This window comes from Lonchura striata, chromosome 8 (genome assembly GCF_046129695.1).
Source record: "Lonchura striata isolate bLonStr1 chromosome 8, bLonStr1.mat, whole genome shotgun sequence".
Lineage (NCBI taxonomy): Eukaryota > Metazoa > Chordata > Aves > Passeriformes > Estrildidae > Lonchura > Lonchura striata.
Window position 1 is genome coordinate 19,798,184 of NC_134610.1, and position 23,320 is coordinate 19,821,503.

The following is a 23,320-nucleotide window of genomic DNA, read 5'->3' on the forward strand; positions in this document are numbered from 1 at the left end:
ACTAAACCCATAGAGGGACAATGTTCATAAAGCCAGGCTGAAATTTTTACTGTTTCAATTGTTTTAATTTTCCCTCCAATTCCACTTTTGTGTCAGTGAAGACTGAGCAGACTGTGAACGTTAAGCAATCACCCTTTTTAGCTTCAACATATAATGACATCACTCAGGCAATGGATTGTTGCCATAGAAACTGAAATGCAGAACTGGAACCAAGCTTGAGCTGCTTGCAGTATTTTTTCAGTTGCAGTGTCATATTCCCATGGGCCATCATGGAAAATTACTGAGCTGTACTGAATCTGTCAGAGTTTGTTTATGTCTTCTTATTAAATGCATCTATTTACAGTCACTCTGCTTTTAGTTGAGGTGTTGAGAAATTTCCAGGGAGAAATAAATAAAATCAAGTCTAATGAATGCTCTGGTCTGATCGTCAGAATAATGAATCTTAGTGATGTCATAAATAGAAGTTATTTTGAGAAATGGTGACTGTAAAATGTAGCAGACAAATGGGCAGAGATATTTGGGTCTTTCAGGTGCCTTTAAGAAAACAAATTAGTAGCTTTGACTTACAAACAAGTCATTTCAGGATGGCAGGCTACACTAAATGAGCTGCCTTGGGCCTGTGCATGCCAGTTCCTGTGCCAGGACACTGATAATCAGACAATGCTTGAGACTTGAAGGACTCACCCATCAGGGTATCAGACACCAAGTGATGGTTTTAAAGCCCATGTTAGTTATCTGAATCATCTCTGAGCAGTGGAAAAATTGCATTGTAAATGCTGATGCACAGAATTTGTAGCTATGCTAGAACTTCTGTAGCTGCACTGTAGAGGTGCTGTGTAAACCCCCTCAGCTGAGGGCATTTTCTGTGTGGTGAGCAGCTGTGGTATAGGGCTTTTGTTTGGTTTTCCCACTTCCACTTTTACCATTTTCTCTATTTTTAAACTCATGTCAAAGTAAGAAAAATTAATGTCTATTTTCTTTATCTTTTTACATCCATCAATACTCTTCCACCCACTGCTGTTATATTTATATAGGGAGTTATATAGCTGGTCATACACCCTTGTACAGGTCACTGCAACAGTTTAAACAGAAGGATAGACAAGAGTAAGTCTCTGATGTTTTCCATTTATAAATCCAGGGTTGTGACAAACAATGACGAAAAGTTAGTGAAGTCAGCTTGGCTTCAGGGAGATAAGGGTTTTTAATCTGGATGCAATCTCAAGGTTCTTTAAATCCCAGTATAAAAGCTGTTGGTGGCCAGTATTTTGGGTGTAAGTGAGGCAGAAGGAACCACTGTGAGGATGCTTAGCTGGAAAATAAATTGTTCATAATTGTTTCCTGTGCCATCAAAAGCTTGATGTCAAAAGGGAGTGAGGTAGGCTTTTATTATTATTGTTATTATTAACTTGCAGATGTTGATTTCTCACAGAAGTACCCATTTTTGTACAAATGACACTGTTCTCTGGTTTTCATCCCATGTGCTTAATCCCAGATTAAAAAATGTCAAGATAATTGTCTTGAGTTCCTTTTCTTGCGATGTTATGGCCTAATCTGTCAAAAGATCCTGTGGTGAACACCTTTGAAGGGTGTTTTAGGACAGGATTTTATTCTGTTTTTTTCAGACTCAAAAGAAAGTAACACTAATTTTTTAAAATACTTTTTAAGTATTTAAAGAAATACTTAATTTCTTTAAATTAGAAAGAAAAGCAAAAGATTCCTTTTTTGGCTTGGTAATTATTCCTTTATATCAACCTTAATTTGGAATGATACTATTTAAGTTGGTAATTGTAATGAGCTTGACATTTTCAAGGGTTTTTTTTGCTCCATTATGTATGTTTCTTTTTTCTTCCCCCTTCTTCCACACAGGCGACAGAAGGCGAGAGAAAGGCAACAGAAACTCTTGGCTGAATTTGCCTCGAGGCAGAAAAGCTTCATGGAAACTGCCATGGATGTTGGTGAGTTTTTGTGTGGTTGACTGGTTGCTTTTATGTCTTTTCCCACATGTTAGTATTAAGGTTTCTACTCAGTTTAAAAAACAAAGACACACACAAAAAAACCCCAACCATCTAACCAAACAGGAAACCCTCCCCTGAACAGATTCTGATTTTGTATCCACCTGTTAACTTTACACTTCTTAGGGAGCTTAACTTTGTTTATAGTACAGATATTACTGAATACATAATTACTAAAGAATAGATTAAATCTGTAGGACATAAATTTATTCATGGTTTTTGAAATGGTAAATGTGTGACATGTTTTAAAGTATTTACCCTTAATATAAAATGTCCTCAACTTAGTTTGTCTTTTTAAAATGTTATTTTTCTTTAATATCTAGTAATAAAATTTAAGATTATTTCTCCATAGAACCTTAAAGTTTAATATGGTGAAAATTTTTGCTTTTAAATGTGTTTGTGGATCTAAGGAAAACTTAATTTTTACATCACCTCAGTTCCTCTAAGTAATAACATTGTATTCTATTTCAAATACTGTCTTTACACACAATCAGGTGTCTTGTTTTTCTTGAGGTTGAGTTCTTTCAGGTTCTGCTGTATAGAAGTGCATAATCACGATTAGTTTGTGTTCAGCTGAGGAATGTAAAATATTTTTGTCATTTGGGTCACTTGATAGAAAATTAGCACTTCTGAGAGATAAGAAAAAGCTGGAATCTTCCCCCACCTTCCCTAAAGTATCATCTGCTGTGAAGTTTTGATTTGAGTTTAAGCATTGGTTAGAAATATTTTGACAACTTTATTTGCTGAAAAAGTCTGTCTTTTGAAATTGTTAATTTCCCTTCAGTTCATAGGTTGCTGAGAAGATTTATTCATTTATACATATTATTAGCAATCTTAAATGAAATCAGATTTTATATATATAGATGTAGATGTACCTGTCAATTGCCATCTAGCAATATTTGCATATATACATAAATATGCATAAATATTCCATGCATAGGTTTTGTAAGCTATGTTTTAAAATAATTGCTTTGATTTGTGAATTAATCATGGTAGCTAAATCAGTAAGTTACACAGCATTTATTTTTGTGAAGGACTGTGAATAGTTAGCTTTTATTTAATTCATATTAAATTCTCAGGTAGGCAGACCTGGGCCTTTTTTTTTATGATTGTGCATTAAAAAGTTCTTGGGCATGCAAGATTTAAATCACTTGCCTCTTAGTATTTAAAGAATTAGTAACTTCAGCTGCTCAATGTAAAATGCAGTGTCTATTGTCAGTTATACCAGATCATGCACAGCACCAGATAGAATCAGCTTAATTAACTACATTTTCATAAAGTTAATTCTTCATAAAGACATTTGGCAATAACTTAATAGAATTGCAGGCATTGTGTTAACTAATAATTACTCTGCCTTTTCACTAACTGTTTTCAGTGTCTTCTACATTGTTATTCCATTTTCTGACTTCATTATGAAAATACATTGATGTAGTACTGTTGTCCAGTACTAGCTTTTATGTTCTGACTGGCATTAAAATAGCTCTCAGAAAGTAAATTCATATACCATTATAGTGCATGGAGTTTGTTTAAGAATCTAGCTTAATTTTTGCCAGAAATATTTTCTTCAGTTTGTTGAATCTAAGTGGTCTGTTTAGCTGTGAATTCAATCTCTACATGATACAGAAAATTACTGAAAATGTTGCAGAAACTATTGTTGCTCTATTTTTAAAGCACAGAACAGAGTAAGAATTTTGAAACTAGTCTTTCTTGAGTGATTCAATTTAAAACTATTCTTATGTAATTCATAGGTTTACCCTGAACTGTAGCATAACAGTGCAGAAATAGCTGTTTGAAAGTAAAAAAAAATCCTTTCATACTAAAATCAGTAGTAATTTACTCCCCTCTCACACAAAGTTTGTTACCTGTTACTTTTCTTAACGATTGAAGCCCAGCAGTAGATTTATTTCTTAATTTTGTTCTCTTGTTGTAACAGTAATACTGTCAAAAATGCAGGGATGGTGAGGCCTCAGCTCTCTTGCTTTGTGACTATTTCAGTTGGTGTCATTTGGGCAAATTTATATTGTTATCACTGGTAAAATGTGAGAACTGTTGTAATTGGTTTGGGGTATAGTACTTAAAAACTTCATAATATATTTCTATTGACAGTGTAGAATATTGGAAATACTCTGAAAATAAATGTGCCTAGGAAGAGATAGGAATAATGGAGAATAGCCAAAGCTTAAAGGTTATTTTATTATAACCCATATACTTCTTAGTTTCTGAAGTGTTTAATAAACTGCACAGAGGCACTGTTAATCCCCTGAGGTATTCCTCTTTGGTTGTTGGGATGCTGCAATGAAACATGGCTTAAAAGTAAGTTACCTAATTGCATGTTAATTATTCAATATTAAATGTGTCTTATTTTACTAGTAGAATTTATTTGTGTTCACACAAATTCATCTAAGATTCTGAAAACAGAGGTTGGCACTTTTCTTTCACATAGTTAATGCAGAAAAAAATCCAATTACGTAGCACTTTCCATTTGTGCCCCCTGTTACTTTCTATTTATATTCTGTGACATCTGCAGAACTTGAATTACCATTCAAGCTTGCCTGGAAGTAATTAGGTGAAATTTAGAAACAGTTATGTTAATGAACTAGGCTAGAACAGCATCCGCTGTGCTGTCTTTAGCTGTTTGACTGCAGGATAAACAAAAAAAAAAAAAAAGGAGAAAAACCAAGGAAAGTGTTCTAAGAACAGCATACAGAGCTCTTAATGTGTCTGAGGGACTGTCCAGAGAGTCAAAAATGTGGTGTTGGTTTCAGCTCCAGAGGTCTTCCTGCTCCTGTTTATAGCTCCTGGTTACAGCTCCTCTGAGCTCTTTGCCAGCACTGCCCCAGGGTGAGACCATGCTTTATCTTGTGATGTGGAACTCTGTGCAAGAGATTTCTGAAACTTCATAACCTTCAGAAGGAACTTAATAAGAACAAAACTAAACCACTCAGTACTAGGTTAACAGTAGCCTTTTACAAATTACAGTTATACTTGTAAAGATCTCTCTGCCTAAATTTTATAAAAACAAAATATGATCTGTTCCAGGCAAGCTGCCGAACTACTTACTGTAATGAAGGTTTGTAAAGTGGTTAGGTTAATTATAAATGCTAAGATTAACTTCTTCAATAGTTTTCACGTCTCTGAAGTGGCTGGCGTGATTTTTAAATTTTTTTAATGCATCCTGATAAGTATGCAGATGGTATTTTGTGTCTTTTTTACAGTGTGTGTCTTAGCAGGATGCCATTTTGTCCTTCACGAAACATTCCTTAGACTTAAATGAAGCGCAGAGTCTTAATGCAAGGTGACATATATTTCCTAACACTCAATCTTCTGAACCCAGATAGAAAAATAAATTAGGTACTGATCTCTTGAGAATGTCTATGCTGGGTCAGGGCAAAGAATATTAGCATACTAATGGTTGCTTTGATACCAAGGGGCCTCTTTGACACAATGTGTGCAGCAGGACAAATGTTGACTACAGTCAGTGCAGATTATGAACTATATTGACTGTGTTTACAAAGCCCTTTTGCTTTGGGGGTTTTGCTGGGTAGAGGAAATAATGGAATGCATCTCTAGCTCTGGAGAGTAGAAATGAAATTAAATTCAAGTAGCAATGCATTCTGCAGTACATCAGTGTGCTAGTTTTTAGCAGATTGATCAGTAATTGGTTAGGAGGCAGAAAGTGCTAGGTTTTTGTGTCTCTACTTCTGTTGGTACAAAACTAAACAAAGAGCTAAATAATTAACTTTTTAAAAACTCTTGGCAGCTACAGGGTTTGTCTCTTTCCTGGATTTCTGTCACAGTTTAAATTTGGCCATTCTCCTTCAGTGTTTTCAGGTTCATATTTATTCAGATTTGTGAAATAACTCCTAAGGACAAAGAAAAGTTCCAGAACCCAGTGGAAGGGGATGAGGTATACTACAACATAAGACAAATCTCCTGACAGAAATCTGGTGATCTGATAGCAGTAACATGTGTCTTAACTTGTATTTTTCATTGGCTCCTTCTTCACACATTGTCATCATTAGGACAAGTCTGTGAAATCAATTAGGTTAAATCTTTGGAGCTAGTTTAAGTGAGTAATTGAGGTTTATCAAAGTCCATTGAAAAGAAGCGAGGGGTTTTGTTTGGTTACAGTTTTTCTGGTATGCCTTCTTACTTGAAATTTTAATTTCTTGCCAAAATCCCTTTGTTTTCTTTTATTAGCTCAGGTGCAAATTACTTAATTAGGAAGTCTTCCTTGGTGCTAGTAGCTTACTTTCCTTTAAAGTTTATTTTTTGCCAGAGTAGCCTAGCTACATCCATCTAAGTAGTTGTGAAGGAAGCATGCACTTCATCATTGAGTTCTAAAATTAAATTAGCCTGATTTTTGTGTACCTGTTCCCCATAAGCAATAAAAGTATAAATTGCATATATTGAACTGATTTTAAACACCTTTAAAATCCTAAGTTCTGGGGTTTTTTTTCCCTTCAAGTTAAAAAATAGGCGATTTGTGATGAATTAATGGTATTTTGTAAATTAAATATTGACAGATTTTGATGACTTCCATTGAATTACTCTAAATCAGATTGATGGATTGTATTCTCTTTCTACACTTCTGAAAAATATTGAATAGTTGCATATTTTCTGTTGTATTGACAATATTTTAGAAAAAGAGGGAAAAGAAAGCTGAAACTCTAGTCCTTGTCATTTCTTGCATTTCATACATAGGTGTACATGATTGTACATCACACAATTATGAGGTGATGCTGAGTATTAAAAATAGCATTTTTATGCTATTTATGCTCCCTTCTCCGCTACCATTTGCTTCTAAGTTTCCTGGATGTTTTGGACATTTGCAGTTGATGCATTGTGCTTTTTATTTCATTGTACATCTGGCTGCCACTAGATGGTGATAGACATGTGCACAATGTTAACAACTGCATGTCAGTGAAGATCAGGGCTCATTTTCATATGACCCTCAATAACTGACTAGGAAATCAGTACTTAGTAGAACAGTGTAATTTTGATTCAGCCCTGTGAGCAAGAGCATTGCATAGAGCTTTTTATAGCAGAGAAATATTCTGCCTGGCACCTACCACGCCTCTCCTTATGGCAGCAGCCTCCCGTGCCAAACTTGTAGTAGACTTTCAGAAGACAGCAGTTCTCCTAAGAACAATTCTGCATGAGGACTGTTGCTGTACTCAAGGTTTTTGGATTCTCTAATCAGTGCCTCAGCCTATTTAATCAGAGGAATAAAAGGTATGGTTGAAGTTAGGGAGGAAGTGTTTTCCTTTAAAAAAATGTTGTTCTAGGAAAGATGCTAAGAACCCACATATTCTAGGTCAAGAGGCTGACTGTATGTGTTTCTGAGCAGCTACAAATGGATCATTTAGTCCTAAGGTGCTTTTCTTTCAAATCAATAAAGAATTCTTAACTTTGATTGTAACACGATGGCTTGCCCTGAAGTCAGCACCACCAACTGACATGTGATCAAAGCTATGTGAAGTGCAGTAGCTTTGATACTTCAGAGCTGGGCCTTAGCCTTGAACATTTCTGTTGGAAGGAGCAATGTGGACCATGAAGAAAACAGATAGTCATTTTTCCTTCAAATAGTTGTTTTAGTCAGCTATGAGCAAATCTGGTTTTACTAGAGAGTCACTTTGTTGCCCGTCATCTCTCTATGTCCAAAGTTTTCAGTATAATATCTAATGAGATAGAAGTTAGATCGCTGTTTTATAGACGTTTTTAAGAGATCAAGTTTAACATGAAGCATTTAATTCCACAGGGAATAATTTTGCCTATGGAAAAAACATGGACTTCATTTTGTAGGTGTCTTTCTTGGAAGCAGAAAGGTTTGTTTCAAGCAACTGACAATGTTTTAGTTGCAGATAAACTAGAGAAATTATTTTGTAGTTTTCCCATCACCACCTCAATGCAGATGGATTGGCCATATGCAGATGGAAATCCTCAATTGGATTTCTTTACTTCTGTTTAATACAAATTTTCATATTTGTTTTTAGAATCACCGGATGCTGACATTGCCATGGAGGTAGCTACATCAGAACAGCATGTTTCTGAGGCAATATATGACTGTGTTATTTGTGGACAAAGTGGCCCTTCTACTGAAGACAGACCTACAGGGCTAGTTGTACTATTACAGGCATCCTCAGGTATGAATGTGTGCCTTGTAGGAAAAGTCATGTTTCTGCAGCTTTTAGCATGTGTGCATAAATCCTGTTGTGTCTCAAGAAGTCTGGAAGAACTGCGTTTCCTATTTTTTTTTCTGGATGGTCCTCTGTGAGACACATAATGAATTGAAGAATTTGGGGAAAGAACAAACGATTTAATTCTCTGCTACTTTCTATTAGCTTTTGCAAATGCAGCAGTGCATTACAGACCTGCAGGAAAAAACAGTACTGGAAGGAAAAGAAAATTAAACAGCCATCAGTGTGTCTGCATGTAGATACAAATGTTACTGGATATAGGTGTTTGTGTGTGTATATATATGTATGTATATGTACAAGTGCAAAAGAACAATTTTCAGTATTTAGATTTAGTAAGTTTTTACTTTTTAACATCAACAAAGCACGTTATAGTTACAAACCAAAATTGCCTGATTGTTTTCTGGGTTGTTTAGCCTGCTGTCACCCATGGCATTGTGTGTTGCTGCTGTTCTTCTCGCAGTGTTGGGGCAGTGCCGCAACAGCCCTGAGCCGAGGAGACTCCCGACGAGCGAGGAGGAGCAGATCTACCCCTGGGATACCTGCGCCGCTCTGCACGACGTCAGGCTGACCACGCTGCAGCGCTACTTCAAAGATGTAAGGGTTGCATGTGGCCTCGACTAGCACTTCAGAACACTTTGTATGCAAAAATATAAATGAATTTGCAACTCGGAGTTATCCTAGTTTCATTTCTACATTTAGCGAACGCTTTGTCATGTTGCAGTCATTCTGAAGCGTTTACATGTGATAGGGTCCTTATTTCAAAACAGTTTCTGGCTTTCTGCCATTGTATTTTTGGCAATAGGCATCTAGTATATCTACAGGCTACACAGTTGTTAAACATCCACACGGAAACTCTCTAGAAGAAGGTATTTCACAATCCAATGTGACCATACAATTGAAATTTGGGTTCACTGTCTAAGCAAATACCAGTTCTCTTGTAGCCATTCAGAAAATCAGTCAAGGAATTGCTCTTAATCAAGTAAAAGTATTTTGGAAGCACAAAGGAAGTGGAAAGAGCTGTTTTAATCTAGAGAAGGGGAGTATGAGTGGATGGGAAGGAGAAACCAATAAAATGCATCCTTTTCTACTGAATCCTCAACTCTGCACAACATCTGAATTTCAATTTTACGTTAATTGATAGCAAATGTGTGCTTTTCAGTTCTGTTAGCTGTTCCAAACAGCTTTATATTACTTCACTAAGCCAATTTACAGCTTTTCACATTTAATTTTGAGAACCAATTCTTGTTGCTTGTGGAAGGGCTGCCTATGACTTTCCCTTGCTAGTGCCTAAAAGAGCTATATAAGATAATACACAACTATTCTGAGAAATCATTTTTGTAGAGAAAAATATGGAGCCTGTGATCCTACTTTAGCTTCTATAGACTAGTCCTAGGTGAGATGCCAGCTTTTCTGTGTATCTAACTAAATAATTAGCCTTCAGAAGCTTAAAGATTGTCTTTAAAGTGGAAAACCAGGCAATCTTTATTCTAACACAGTTGCTAGCTTTTTCAGAATGACATCCACAGATAATTAAAATTTGCCAAATGCAGCCAAGCTTGCTTATGTAATTTAATGTAGAGTAAAATTCATAATTGTTTTGACACAGTCCTAAAAATTGGTCAATCTTTTCAGAAAGCATCTTATTCTAAGGAAAATATCATGCATTTCTTTGCTAGGAAGTGAAACTCTGAAAGATCTAAGCAAAAAATTATTTTTTAACAAACTGTTTTTTAGCTGAGAAAGCTTTGTGGACAAGCTTTTCTTTTGACATTGATGATACTGGTTTATTGTATCAGATGTTAATTAGTATTTTTTCCTATTGAAGTGATAAAAAGCTCTGAAGTGGAGCTTTATTTTTACATGTTTGCATACTACAAGTGGAAGGAGTTCCAAGCAAAATGTTACTAAAACCTTGATCTTACTAAAGCCTATATTTCCCTTTCTGTGCAGGCACACTACAAACAGATTAGTCTGTTTGTAACATGCACTGTAATGCAATGAGCAAAGGCATCCTACTTTCAAATATTCCAGTCCTGATTCAAATATCAGTTGAACTAGCTTTTGTTTTGCTTTTTCTTTTTGCAATTGCTACTCAGTAGCTTCATTAGATATATGCAGTAAATAAATGTTTTTTCTGAATGAAATATTGGTCCTATGGGGCTTAGCCAAGTATATCATACAACCTTATTAATACTGCAATCTACTAAATCATGTAGCAACCAGCAGGAGAAAGTCTTTCTTATTTTATGGCCTGAGAGGTTTACAGCACTTTATGAATGACAGGTTGAGGCATGGTAAACCGGAGCATGTCCCATAGCTAAAATTTGTAATTTTCTTTTGATTTCCTGCTCATATGCGGGAAAAAAAAAAAAGAAACTAGGACACCCTTAGAAAATATAAGTGTCAAGAGTTATTCATGGTAGTCTGATTTTGCATCATACATTGAGACTGTTTTAGGGTCAGTCCACACTAAAAATTATTTTCCAATTATGGTAGCCATAAATCTTTTTCTGTTCTTTAAATGTATAACCAGAATGTACATTTCAGTCTGTGTATGAAATTTTTGAGAAATGGAAATTTAATACTTAGACTGACTATAGCTTGATATTCTGCGAGATAATTTCCTAGAATTCTTTATAAATTTGCCAGAGGTGATTGTTTCTTCAGTTCATTATTTTCTAGGAAAAAATACCAGCGGGGTAACTTTTTTTGGACTTGTGGGCTGTAAGTGCAGTCTTCCAATAAGGCCTATGTTTTAAAAACTAACTTACTATACTTTAAGGAACTAAGTTCCCTAAACAAGTATTTGTTCTCTTTTCTAATTTTGATGAGTAATATATAATGCTGTTCAGTAACTCATTAAAACCTCTAAGTGTTTACACTGAATTTTAATAACAGATTGTGGTTTAATTATATAACTATGGTATTGTTATTTTGGTTATCTACAAAACTGAATGAAATGTGTTGCAACAGTATATTGCCCTTGTAAATGGGCTAACTTCTGCTATTGGAAAGGTGCTGGAGTTAGACCCACCTTCATGCAGTAATACAAGAGATTCCTTAAAGAAGTTACCTTAAGTGGCAAGAACTGCAGATGAACTATTGGAAAGAATAGCATAATAGTTGCCATGTCAGTCAGCATAAATAAGCACTTTCTATAAATTTTTTTTCTTTATTTCCTCAGGATATCTTTAATTAGGTAGCATGCAAATAGAAATCTGTCTATCATGTAAATCTTGAAGTTTCAGTAAATACTTTATAGCTTTGTACATAATCGTTGGTGGTTTTCCTGACTGTTGTTGCTTTGATTTAGAGTTCCTGCCTACAAGCAGTGTCAATAGGCTGGGAAGGAGGTGTTTATGTACAAACTTGTGGTCACACTTTACACATAGATTGTCACAAATCTTACATGGAATCCTTACGGGTAAGTAAAACTGAAGATCATAGTTATTTATTTGATCTGAACTGCTTTTACTGAAATCAATGGGATTTATGCTGTTCAAATCAGATCAATCCAATGTTTTGTATGACTGTACAGAATAGTTTCATTATGTTTCGAGAACTTAATAACTGAATCTTATTGCGTCTTGACATTATTAACAAAAGTACTTAATTTTCTGTTATTCTGATATATCAGAAAAAATCTTGTGCAAAATTAACCAGCACAAAAAAATAAAGACTAAGTGATGACTTCTTGTTTCATATGAACCAGCACTTTTGTTCAAGTTTACTTTGCAAGATATTTCTTCAGGTTTTGGGTTGGGTGGGTCTTTGGTGTGGTTTTGTTTGTTTGGGGGAGGGTAAATGGTTGGTGGAGGAGGGTATTTGTGGTTTTTGTTAGTGTGTTTTTCTGGTTTATGATTTTTTTTTTGTAATTTTTTTCTTTTCATTTTGAGAAAAAACTGTGAGCAGTTCCTTGTATTTTCAGTATCAGCATTGTTCCTACTGTGTGAAATTTAACCTCTAAAGATGCTAGAAGGTGTGCAACCTTTCTTGGATCCCATGATGAATTCTTTTCCATATTAATTTAAATTTTCTTGCAGCAATAATTATGTCATCAAGATAAATAAATAACACAAAAATCACACACACACACACACACACACACACACACACACATATATATATATATATATATCAGCAAAATCTAGACTTTGATGGTAGAGTCTTACTTTATAGAATTTTGGAACAGTGATTTTTTGCATCATAAATTCTGAAGTAATTTTTCAGGTGAAGTCTCTATTAAACTTGAAACAAACTGTTACTCTATGTAATTGTATTCTTGAAGATTCTAGATTATTTAAGTGAACTTCTGATCCTAGTATGTTTCACTAGTACGTAGATGAGTGCATAATAATTTTGACTATTTACTACCATTTTAGGTCTGAAATAATTTATGTAGACCTGTGTTCATCTGGATAAAACATTTATTTTTGCATAATACAGTTAGATATCAACATAGGAAACTATGGAGGCAATTAATGAAGCTGAAGCAAGGTTTCTTGCCAGTTAACAGGAGTACTGAGGGCACGTTCTCACTTTCCAAATGTGTACTTCTGTGCCCATTCTTTCATCCTTCATGTGATACAAGAAATAATCAGAGGTCTTCTCACACTGCCTACCAGTGACTACTTGTTTAGGTTTTTTTCAGCCTGTACTTGGAGTCTCACAGTTTATGGGAATTGTCAGAAAGAGACAACACACATGAAATGTTGGAAATACTCCATTGAAATCTTTCTATGTTATTATGGGGATATTGTTGACAATGGAGAGTGTTTAAAAATCGGGAAAATTAATTGAGTTGGAGGATTGTAAGACAGTCTCTAGTAGCTAAGAGCTTTGTCTGTATAATAGATAACTATTCTAATTATTCTTTCTTTACAGTTTTAGGTTTTTGACTTCATTTTTTCAGCTATACATGTGAAATATCATGCTAAAAAACCAATAATCATTCACAAATTTCAGCTCCATCTTCCTTATTTTCTTTTAGAATGACCAAGTCCTCCAGGGTTTTTCAGTGGATAAAGGAGAATTTACCTGTCCCCTGTGTAGGCAGTTTGCCAACAGCGTTCTTCCTTGTTATCCTGGGAACAACATGGAAAGAAGCGTTTGGCCAAGTCACAGTAACAAGTGTATGCAAGACCTTGTGCAAGAGGTGGAAGACCTTCAAGAACAGCTGGGAACTTTCCCAGTAAGCATCAGTGTAAGGCAGAAAGATCCTTGTTAATTTGCCTCTACCTTTCAGTTTTTACATTATCTTGCATTTTGTGATCTCTTAGAATCCTGGCAACCTCGGAAAGTTCATTTTCTTCTGATATTGAAAGCAACATACTATTGTTTTCTTATCAAGAAACTTAGAGTATTTACTGCGTTACCTACTAAAAATAAACAGTTGAAAGCTGTGACAAAATGTGATTAATATAATTTTTTTTATTGAGTACATTTTCAGTTTTCTCCATAGTAATTTACATAGAATGAAGTAATGTAATATGAAATATAATTTCCATGCAATGAAAAACAGCAATAGTCTTGTAACTGGAAGCTATTTAAACAATATCTCTTAAGAACTTTTTAAGGTATGGACTATTCATTTTACAGAAAGAGTCATTTGCAGATGTTCTTGTGTTAATAAGCTTCATGAGGTCCTCTGAATTACAGAATATATTAAATTTTGTTACCTTCAAGTCTCGATGGAGATGCTTTGTGTTTTTGTGTACCTGTGCAGTGCAAATATACTTCAAAATAGGACAAGTACTGAGATTCTTAAATTTAGGAGATGGGCAAACCAGTTACATTTTTATATTCAGAACAAATCAGATTAACTTTCCAAAATATCTTGACATTTCTGAGAGACAGAATACTGACTTTTAATACATATTTTTCCATAACCTGCAAATGTATTTTACAAATATCGAAGTGCTGCACTTTACAATCGGCTACTACATTTCTTCAGGTAAAATTAACTAGTCTTCTTTTGTGTCTTTGTTCATAGTCTGAAACCAACCTCAGTAAAGAAATGGAATCTGTAATGAAAGATATAAAAAGTACCACACAGAAGAAGTATACAGATTATAGTAAAACTCCTGGATCACCTGACAATGATTTCCTGTTTATGTATTCTGTAGCCAGGTGGGTATGTTTTTCTTTTTATATTTTTTTCTTTTGTATTTCTCACTAATGGTATTAGTCACTAGGCAGCTTTCTTACTAAAAAAAAAAAAAAAACATTTAAAAATATTTAATCATCCCCCAAATTGACTTTTTGCATACTCAGTACATCAAGGTTACATTTTCTGATTTTCATATTACAGGCATTATGCAAGATGAAAACATGTACCTCTCAGTTCATTTTTGCTATGTGTAGAAGTGGTACAAAACCCAGACAACGTTGTTGTATGCTTATTTAGTTTTCTCCTTAATTCAAGGTTTTGCTTCCCATAAATCAAAATTTTACATTGCATTTCTTGTTTTGCTTTTTTTTCCCAAATTGTCAAATCTACTTTATCTGTCTTCTACAGAATGAGATTTTTTTCTGCATCACTGCCATATTGCTAGTTTTTATAAATCACAAGATGTTTTTTATCTCTCTGCCACACATTAGTTTTATTTACTTAAAAGATGATCACAAGAAGGAGCTTTTTTATTACATCAGCAACCAGGAACTTCTCTTCATATAGTGTTTAGACTTCTAAAAAACTGTTGAAACCAGCAGTATTTTTGGTGATGTTTGATTGTAATTTTAGAGCTGTCGGTGTCACATCACTTTCCAAGAAAATCAGCCCCTCTTTCTGCACCATTAATGTTAAGGTAGTCTGAATGGTTAATCTATTCAGAGTTACTGTTATACCAAGTTTGCCCATAAGAACTTAATATACTCACTAAGCAAATAATTTTCTAAACTCTAACTTAGTAAGGCCTGCAGGGAAGGTGCTGACTGCAGAGAAACTGCAAGCATAGAATCAATGCCATTAAGTAGCATTTTTTTATTGCAGTTTCATAAATTCTCATTGCTGAGTGTCTTTAGTATATAAGCAGTGGAAATATTTAAGGCTTGGTTCAGCAGGACTCTGAGGTTCCACTCAGCAGGACTCACCAAGGTTCCACTTTTCGCAGGAGGTTAGACCATCTAATATCTCTAGAATTCTCCTCCAACTCACGTTATTGTATTATTCTATTAAAAGAAGTACTATCTGTATTCTTTCAGAGTATTTTGACTGATACAGAAGAGCTGTGAAATTCTATACATAGCAAGTTAAAGGATTATTCTGTATTTTTAAGTGCTATATTCTAGACAAGGACAAGTAACCTTGGGATTTTTAGCAATTACATGTTAGATCAATACAATTAAATACCCTTCCAAAAATACAAAGGACTCAAAGCTAGTATTTCATGTGTCAAAGTATGATTACTTATAACCATAACTTGACACGCCATTTAAGATACAAAAATGGTGTTAAAATACATTTCTGGGTGCAATGTTATATAACTTCTAAAATGCTAGCTAAACATATTTGCAATGTATCTGTGTATTACTCTTATATATACACACAGAGCTCAAGATTTGTTTTCACTCAAAGAGTTAAAAATACCTCAAACCAGAACAACATTTCATTGCTGCTTGCCCTGCTGGGGAGAGAAATCATGGTTGACCACTAAGATTAGGATATGTCATTTGTACTCTTTGTGACCTCTTCCTGTTAGGGTTAGACTTGTGTCACAGATTTTCCATTTATCCATGTTTGAGGAATTTCAGGTGTTGGATCCAGCCTTCTGTCTTGGTACTATAATTCATAAAATCACATATGAGGGAATCTGTTAGATCAGCTTCAAGGTGGTTAACTTTTCTTGCTTTTCAGTGCAGAAATCCAGATTTACATCCTTCTACTACTTGATAATTGCATAAGAACTATAGGGTTAAAAAACTTTAAACTTTTAAATAGACATTTTAATACAACTTTACAGTTTGTATTTATGGAAATAAATCTGTACATCATCTTCCAAACTGGAAGAGTTTGCTTTGTATGATTTTATTATGTGTTTAATTTCAAATAATCAAACAACAGACTATCCACAATTAAAATTACATACTGAATTAATTTTACTTTCTGTAAATTATTCCTGTCATTCGACCTCTTTCTTCCTTGTTTCCATCCAGAGTTTTTCTTGAGATAATGATACCTTTGTATTTCTTGCCAACCAGTAACCTTTGAGCATTTCTAGTTGTAGGTGTTCTGATGCATTTAATTGTTTTTGGTCAGACCATCTACAACTGTTTCACAGTTTTTCCTTGTATTTAACTCTTGTTTAGATGAGCATTTGAATACAATGAGATTTTTATTAATATCTGCAAACTTAGGGATAGGAATATTCAGAAATGTTGCTGTTTTAAAAACATAGGAAAATATCTTAACAAACACTGTATATCACAATGTGAATTAAACGCTCTTAATCATCTTATAAGTCATGTTCCATTTTTAATCAGAAAATGACATCATCTCCTGTACTAAAAGATTCTGGTTTACAGCTGAATGCCAGCTTTGCAGTGGGTTACTGCATGCTGGAATGGGAATGTGAAACAATATTGAACCAGTTGCTGCAGGTTATTCTTTCTCCTTCAGGATAAAAGGAACTTACTTTTCTTCATTTTGGTTTACCCAGGTATATGTTGCTGGTATATTAAAAAAAAAAATACAAAAGAAATCTCTACCACCTTGCTTGTAGCTGCTGTCTGTTTTCCTAGCAAAAGAGGCATTCTGGGTCTTGGCATCCTGATTTGCATGCACAGCTGCAACAGCAGTTCTTTGGCTATCTCCAGCTTTTCCAAGAGTCATATCTTGTTAAATTTGTACACTTTTCATGCATTCCTCCTTGTCTTTGCTGACATTTATGAGATGAGTGTAGGTGTGCCTAGCTTTAATAGTTCCCCATTCAAAGCATTGAAGACTGTCATTTGTAGTGATATCTTGGAGGACTGTTTATGCATTGCCCAGCAGTAGGTTTCATGCTTTTGTTGGCTGTGCAAACAAACCTTTTGGTTTTTCTGTCAGCTATGTATAGACTAATGTAATAGCCATGTGTTCTTTCCTTCTGAGTCTGTGTCTCAGTATCTGGAGTTTTTCCTTGTATGTGTTGTGTTTGTAAATTGAAGTGAGAAAAATGATAGTGCTCGATATGCTTCTTCTGTCCCAATAGGAAGAGCAAGTCCATCCAAATATATTCCCTCTCTGGAAGGGACATTGCGTTTTTACTTCCCTCTACTCTGTCCTGGTTTGAATTCTCAGAAATATGAAATCACCCTTCCCACCCAATACGTTCCTTTAACAAAAGCCCTGAAGAAGGCATGAAGGAGGTCTGGTTTTAATCAACAGTCAGGACAGCTGAGCAAAATCCATTTCCTCAGGATTTTTTCTGTGAGTGAGGAGGATAAAGGCAGTGTTCTACAAAATGTTTTCCTCCAGTGAATGGCACTGAGATTTCTAGATAGGAAAAGAAGACACTCCTATAGATTTTCTTTCTCATTCTCTTTCCTTTATGTTGAGGATTCTGAGATAGCAAAGAATTCTTTCAGAGACCACTCTGTGTTCCATGCTTCTATCAGATGCCCTCAGTTTTTCTTCATTGGTCTTCTTCAGTAAAGGGCAGAGGGTACACAGCTCCTCAAGGCAGAAGGGAGCTCAAATTAGGGAGGGGATACACTGGTCTCCTTCAAAAATGATTGAGGTCTGTACGTGATGTAGGATATTTTCTGAAGGATAAATGATCATTTTTACAGCAGATGCTTTCTCTACTCTGCATTTTTATGCCAAGTTACAGATATGTTTTCAAAGAGACATATTGAAGGAAAAGGTTAATACATTTCCAAGAAAATTGAGCTATAAGGTGCTGCCTTTGAGGAGCTGGGGACAATGAAAAAGGTAGTATTGGATATGTGAACAGAGTATATGATTACAGAAATAACTTTCCTTACATTCCTTATAGTAAAAAGTACTATATGACATCTCATATTTACCAGCAAGAGGTATTTTTCAGAATTGTCTCTGAGGTTTTTTTTGTGAAATGGCACATACGCCTTGGTGAAAGGGAAATTTAAAATTGTAGATCTAGAAAATTATTCTTAAATATTCAGGTAGTCTTTTTGATTTAAATCTTAATTATCTTAGTTTTAATGGAAGACTGTCATTGATTTTGTTCTACAAATTAGTTATCAGAATGTTCGTGGAAATAAAACGTACTGATTTCCTTCATATTCCCATGATGAACTAGCACATGCTGATCTACAGTTGCTATTCTGTCCACTAATATGAAATCCCTGTCCCTGCTTCCTTTCTGGTAGATTTTTAGAAGTTCAGTGAGCACTGCAAATCGCCTGAAGAGTGGAAAATTCCCCTGTCACACAGATGCCCTTATCAGCAGCAACCAGATGGAGCTCTGAGCAGGCACATTATCAATGTTAAATTGCCTTTTCTGAGTAGAGAGGATTAAAGCATTCCTTCAGAAATGGATGGCATAAGCTGCAAACTTAGGGATAGGAATATTCAGAAATGTTGCTATTTTAAAAACATAGGCAAATATCTTAACAAACACTGCATATCAAAATGTATTATTCTTTCAAGTTGATGAAGCTAACAATTCTTGAAAATAATTTGTTTTGAATAAAAGTCATCTAGTTTCTTCTTAAATGTGGGGAGGGGGATGTTCTTAGCTTGGATATGCTATGTGCCTAAAATTCTAGAATGGATTTTAATATGGATTCAGCTACATTATATCAGACCTTAAATTGTTTCATTTTTCATTAAAGGACAAAATATGTTCAGAATGAGATTTGCAGTTTGGATTGAATTAGCAAAACAACACTTCAGAATAATAGAATTATATTCCTTTATTCTAATTTTTTAAATGTATGTTGACTTACTAAAACAGACTCTCAGAGAATATAACATAAATTGTTTGCTCCACATCTTGAAAGTAAAAGGTAATGCAGCAGTTAAACATCCAATTCCAAAATTAAACAAAATTATCAAATTTGGCCTAAACAATTGGTGCCTAAGTATCAGATTACAGTAATACTAAGAAAGAAAGCATCTGTGTGGCATGCAGAGATTCAGTGACACAACTACTGGTTCATACTAATGAGCTGCAGAGAATAGCTTTTCATTCAGAATTAACCTCCAAGGCTCTTATTAACTAACTTATCTATAAAGGGCAGTACTTTAATTATAATTTAGACTATATTCATATTTAGTTGATGCCATATCCATTGTACTCTCTGATTGTCTGAAGTGAAACAAAAGCTCTGCCAATGGAGAAAACAGTTTTTAGATGTAGGTGATTGACTGAAAGTTAGCCAATCTGTATATTGTCTTTCCAGATTTGCACATAAATTCCCTTATTATGCTGTGTGTGCATACAGAAGAAAGCCACAGAATTGACAATTTTTAATTCTTCTCTCACAACTCAATATAGTACTGTGTTAATATAGTACTTAAAATCTTATATAACAATATCTTAATAAAGTTTGTTTTGTTCTGAGCTGTATTTTGGCAGTATTTTACACTAAAGATTAGTTCACATTATTATTTTATTTAGTATATGCTGGGAGTTTGTCATGATTCATTTGTGTCTGTAGAAGCTTGAATAATGTTGTTCCATTCAATACTGTTGTTTTTCTTACAGAACAAATTTGGAACTTGAGCTGGTCCACCGAGGAGGAAATTTGTGTTCAGGAGGTGCAAGCACAGCTGGGAAAAGATCATGTTTAAGTAAGTTCCATGTTATTAAATGCAGTATAAATTATCAGAATATTGAATAAAGATGTCTGGTTCTTTCTGTTATTTTCTAAATTACATTAACTTTTTCCTTTTAAAACCTATTTGGTTTTTTCTGACATAAGGGGTCTTTGGTACCATTTTTTGTTTCTGTTAGAGAAATCTGAAAACTAATTTGCACAAATTCTTCCTTAGAGCTGTTCAGGTCTTGCAAGTACAAGGATTTAGAAATCAATTGTCAGACTGTGCCTGTAAGATTTTTTAATAAGATTGCATTTTTGTGAGTAACACTAGAAGTATTTTAAGGGTGAAGCAGGAAAGCTTTGTTTCACCCTGGTTGTTGCTAGCAATAGGAAAGAAGTTTGTTTTCTGAATGCTAATAAAGCTCATGACTTGGTGTCATACTTAGAAATCTGCAGCTACAAAATCCTATGTCTTTGTTTTGCCTAGTTCTTCCACAAAGGTTTGCAAATTTTCTTTCACAGAAATTTTCCAATTTTGTTGTTCTGAAATCTTTAATAATTGCCAAATAAAGCAACTTCTTGCTGCCAGAAGTGTTTTTTTTCTTAAAAGAAAATATTTTAATCTTTTACTGGAATACAAACAGTTACAAGTGGACATTTTCTTTTGTCGGGAAAAACTGGAAAGCCTGCCAGAATACTGCTACTGCCACTAAAGCTTATTGAAGTCAAGCTTATGTAGCAATAGCAGCAGATTCTGTAGGAGAAAAGAAAGTTTAGGCCTACCTCTGTCTTTTGGTACACAGTTTCTGGGGGATGCTATGCACATCCTTTGAAGTGACAAGCCACCAACAAAGTCTTACCAGGTTCTGTGCTGTCCACATGCCCTCTAGGACACAAGTCTTCTGTTACTGCCCAACTAATTTCATTCATATGTTGTTCATTTTAAAAGTATTTTTAACCTGTACTGCACATTGTCTTTCTCCTCCATCATTACCCACCTTTCTCAGCTGACCAAAGTACCTGAAAAGTGCATGTGTTAAAAGAACATCTCTTGATCACTGTGTGCAAATGTAGTCAGCCAGGGTTCTGCAGGTAATTTATACTTAGATTACAATGTATTTTTAATTGTGTGCTCACCTAGTAAGATGGACATTTTCTCCTTGAATTTTAGTTTCTTACTAATGTGTTACCTATTTCACAGGAATGCATTTGAAAGAACATGGATGAGCAGATTAGGGTGAAGATTTCAGCTTAAAATGGAAAAATTTTGGAAAGTGAAAAAATTTATCATGATGTTACGCATGATGAGAGTGTATCTTTGTTTTCACATGGCTTTGCTGCTAATAAAATTTCTTGACATTTTAGTTTAGAAGAAGGTGTGCAGGAAAGTGGCCAGTAATTTGCAAGTTCATATTTTTATCTCACTGAGTTTTTTAAAATCAGGACATCACAGTTTTTAGGTGTGATTTATATTTTAAGATAAGTGAAATGAAAGACATTCATTGCATCTTAAAACACTATAAAATGTTTGACATCACATCAAATTTTGTTACACATACCTATTTAAAAGCTAGCAAGCTAGATAAATACCTCTAAAAGAGAATGGATTTTCTGATGGTGCCTCACCAACTAATGTCCCTAAGTGCTGGACGATTGTGATTTTGCAGAGACTGCTTGAACCACTGTGTTGGTGGGCAGCTTCCTTTGTGTACATCTCTGCAGCTTCACTGCACCACAGCAGTTAATACAAAGGGAGAAATGACCTCAAAGGTTTTTCTCATTCTCTGGTGTTATTTGCAGAAAAAAAGAAAGAAAAATAATGCTACCAAGCTAAGGCCTGGTAGCTGACACGAGGTAGTTTGTATAACACATTGTTAAATTTTTTCTTAGTCTTACCACACCATCCCTTCAACACGTTTTGCATAAAGAAGGACTTAGATTCTTAGGACCTGGCTTTGCAAGAAAGCATACCTTTTGCTGACAGTCTGTGAAAAGAGTTGTCAGGAATTTTAATACATATTTCTCAAGCCTTGAAACACATGGGAAATACTTTAATCACTGGAGAAATTTCTTTTTGGAGAATTACAAAATTAGAAATGATACATGGAGGATGTATTTTCACTGAAGAATTGTCTTATGCTGGATGGATACTTCAGCTAGGCATGACAGTTTTAAATCCTGTTTAAATTCATATGTCATATTTACTTATTTTTCCAGCCTTTTTAATATTTTGTCCTTGACTCTGTATGTTTCATAAAATGAACAGGTTTTTTCCTTTCATCAAAATATATTACTGGAACAAACTAAACTTACTAAAAGTTAGAGATCCTTCTCACACATGAGAAGTAAAGATATTGTCTTTTTAAAGAGAAGCTTTAAGATCACATCAACTCTTGCTTTTAAAAATACGTGCTAATTTACAAAATATAAAATGTGCATAAAATACATCTTTTTTGGTTGGAAATCCACTGTGAAACTGTGCATTAATTATCTGTAGGAAAAGTAAAATAGCCCAGTGAGAAAAGCTTTGTTTTCATGGAATCACAGAGGCTTAGGTTGGAAGGGATGTTAAAGATTATCCCCTCTGTATTCAGAATCGTGCATATGTTTAGGAAGAAGAAATCTTTTTCCCCGTGATTTGACTTGTTTAAATATACTTGCACACAGGGGTTTTCTGAATCTGAAATTGCTAGAATATTGATTAAAAAGCACAATGACAATTTTTTTGAACCTGATAACATTTTTTGATTTTATTGTCTTGTTCTACTTATAATACATTGCACTTTGTTTACAATAATATTTTTCTGTTCCTTTCTTAACCTGTTGTATAATTTTGAGTGTGTTGTACTAGTGCTTTTTCCTTTAGCAGTTGCTAAAAGGACTGTAGTCATATTTCTGATAAAGGGGTGTGGACAGCATCTTACCACAATGCACTTGGTTTTTTCCACAGTTTTGGGTAGAATGGTAAATTCTACCCAAATAAGTAAATAAAGTCAGTCATATTGTTGTTTTTAATATTTATCTTGCACTCCAGAAACATTCAAGGCCTTCCAGGTAATGGCACCACGTATATTAGTGTATTGTTGTGTTAAGCAGCACAGAGAGGTGAATGTCTTCTATTCATTGTTAAAATGTCCACATGTTGTTTATGTTCTGTATTGCTACTTCAAAAAATTATGTAGCAATCTAGTCATATGTAATCTTGCATTAAAACAGACTTTCTTTTTAATGTAAGGTAATGGGATTCTCCTAGAACAGACCTGTATAGTATTTCCATTTAATATTATTATATTTAGGTGTGGACATTAGGGTAAATATGACTAGTGGGAGCAGAGTTAGCTTTACATATATAGCAGGGTTTGTTTTTATTAAACTGTTATA

At 34.5% G+C, this 23,320-nt stretch overlaps 1 protein-coding gene across 5 annotated transcripts in view; it reads left to right on the forward strand.

Annotated features, from left to right (window-relative positions):
* UBR3 (ubiquitin protein ligase E3 component n-recognin 3) overlaps positions 1–23,320 on the forward strand; it is a 104,072-nt gene that overhangs the window by 50,328 nt on the left and 30,424 nt on the right. For 3 of the 5 annotated variants that reach the window (XM_077785034.1, XM_077785036.1, XM_077785038.1), the window contains 7 exons: positions 1,867–1,955; positions 8,009–8,158; positions 8,673–8,806; positions 11,526–11,636; positions 13,203–13,415; positions 14,205–14,341; positions 19,885–19,970. In XM_077785034.1, the coding sequence (XP_077641160.1) occupies positions 1,867–1,955; positions 8,009–8,158; positions 8,673–8,806; positions 11,526–11,636; positions 13,203–13,415; positions 14,205–14,341; positions 19,885–19,970 (920 nt within the window). The remainder of the gene's footprint in view (positions 1–1,866; positions 1,956–8,008; positions 8,159–8,672; positions 8,807–11,525; positions 11,637–13,202; positions 13,416–14,204; positions 14,342–19,884; positions 19,971–23,320) is intronic. The other 2 variants (XM_077785035.1, XM_077785037.1) reach the window with 1 other exon arrangement.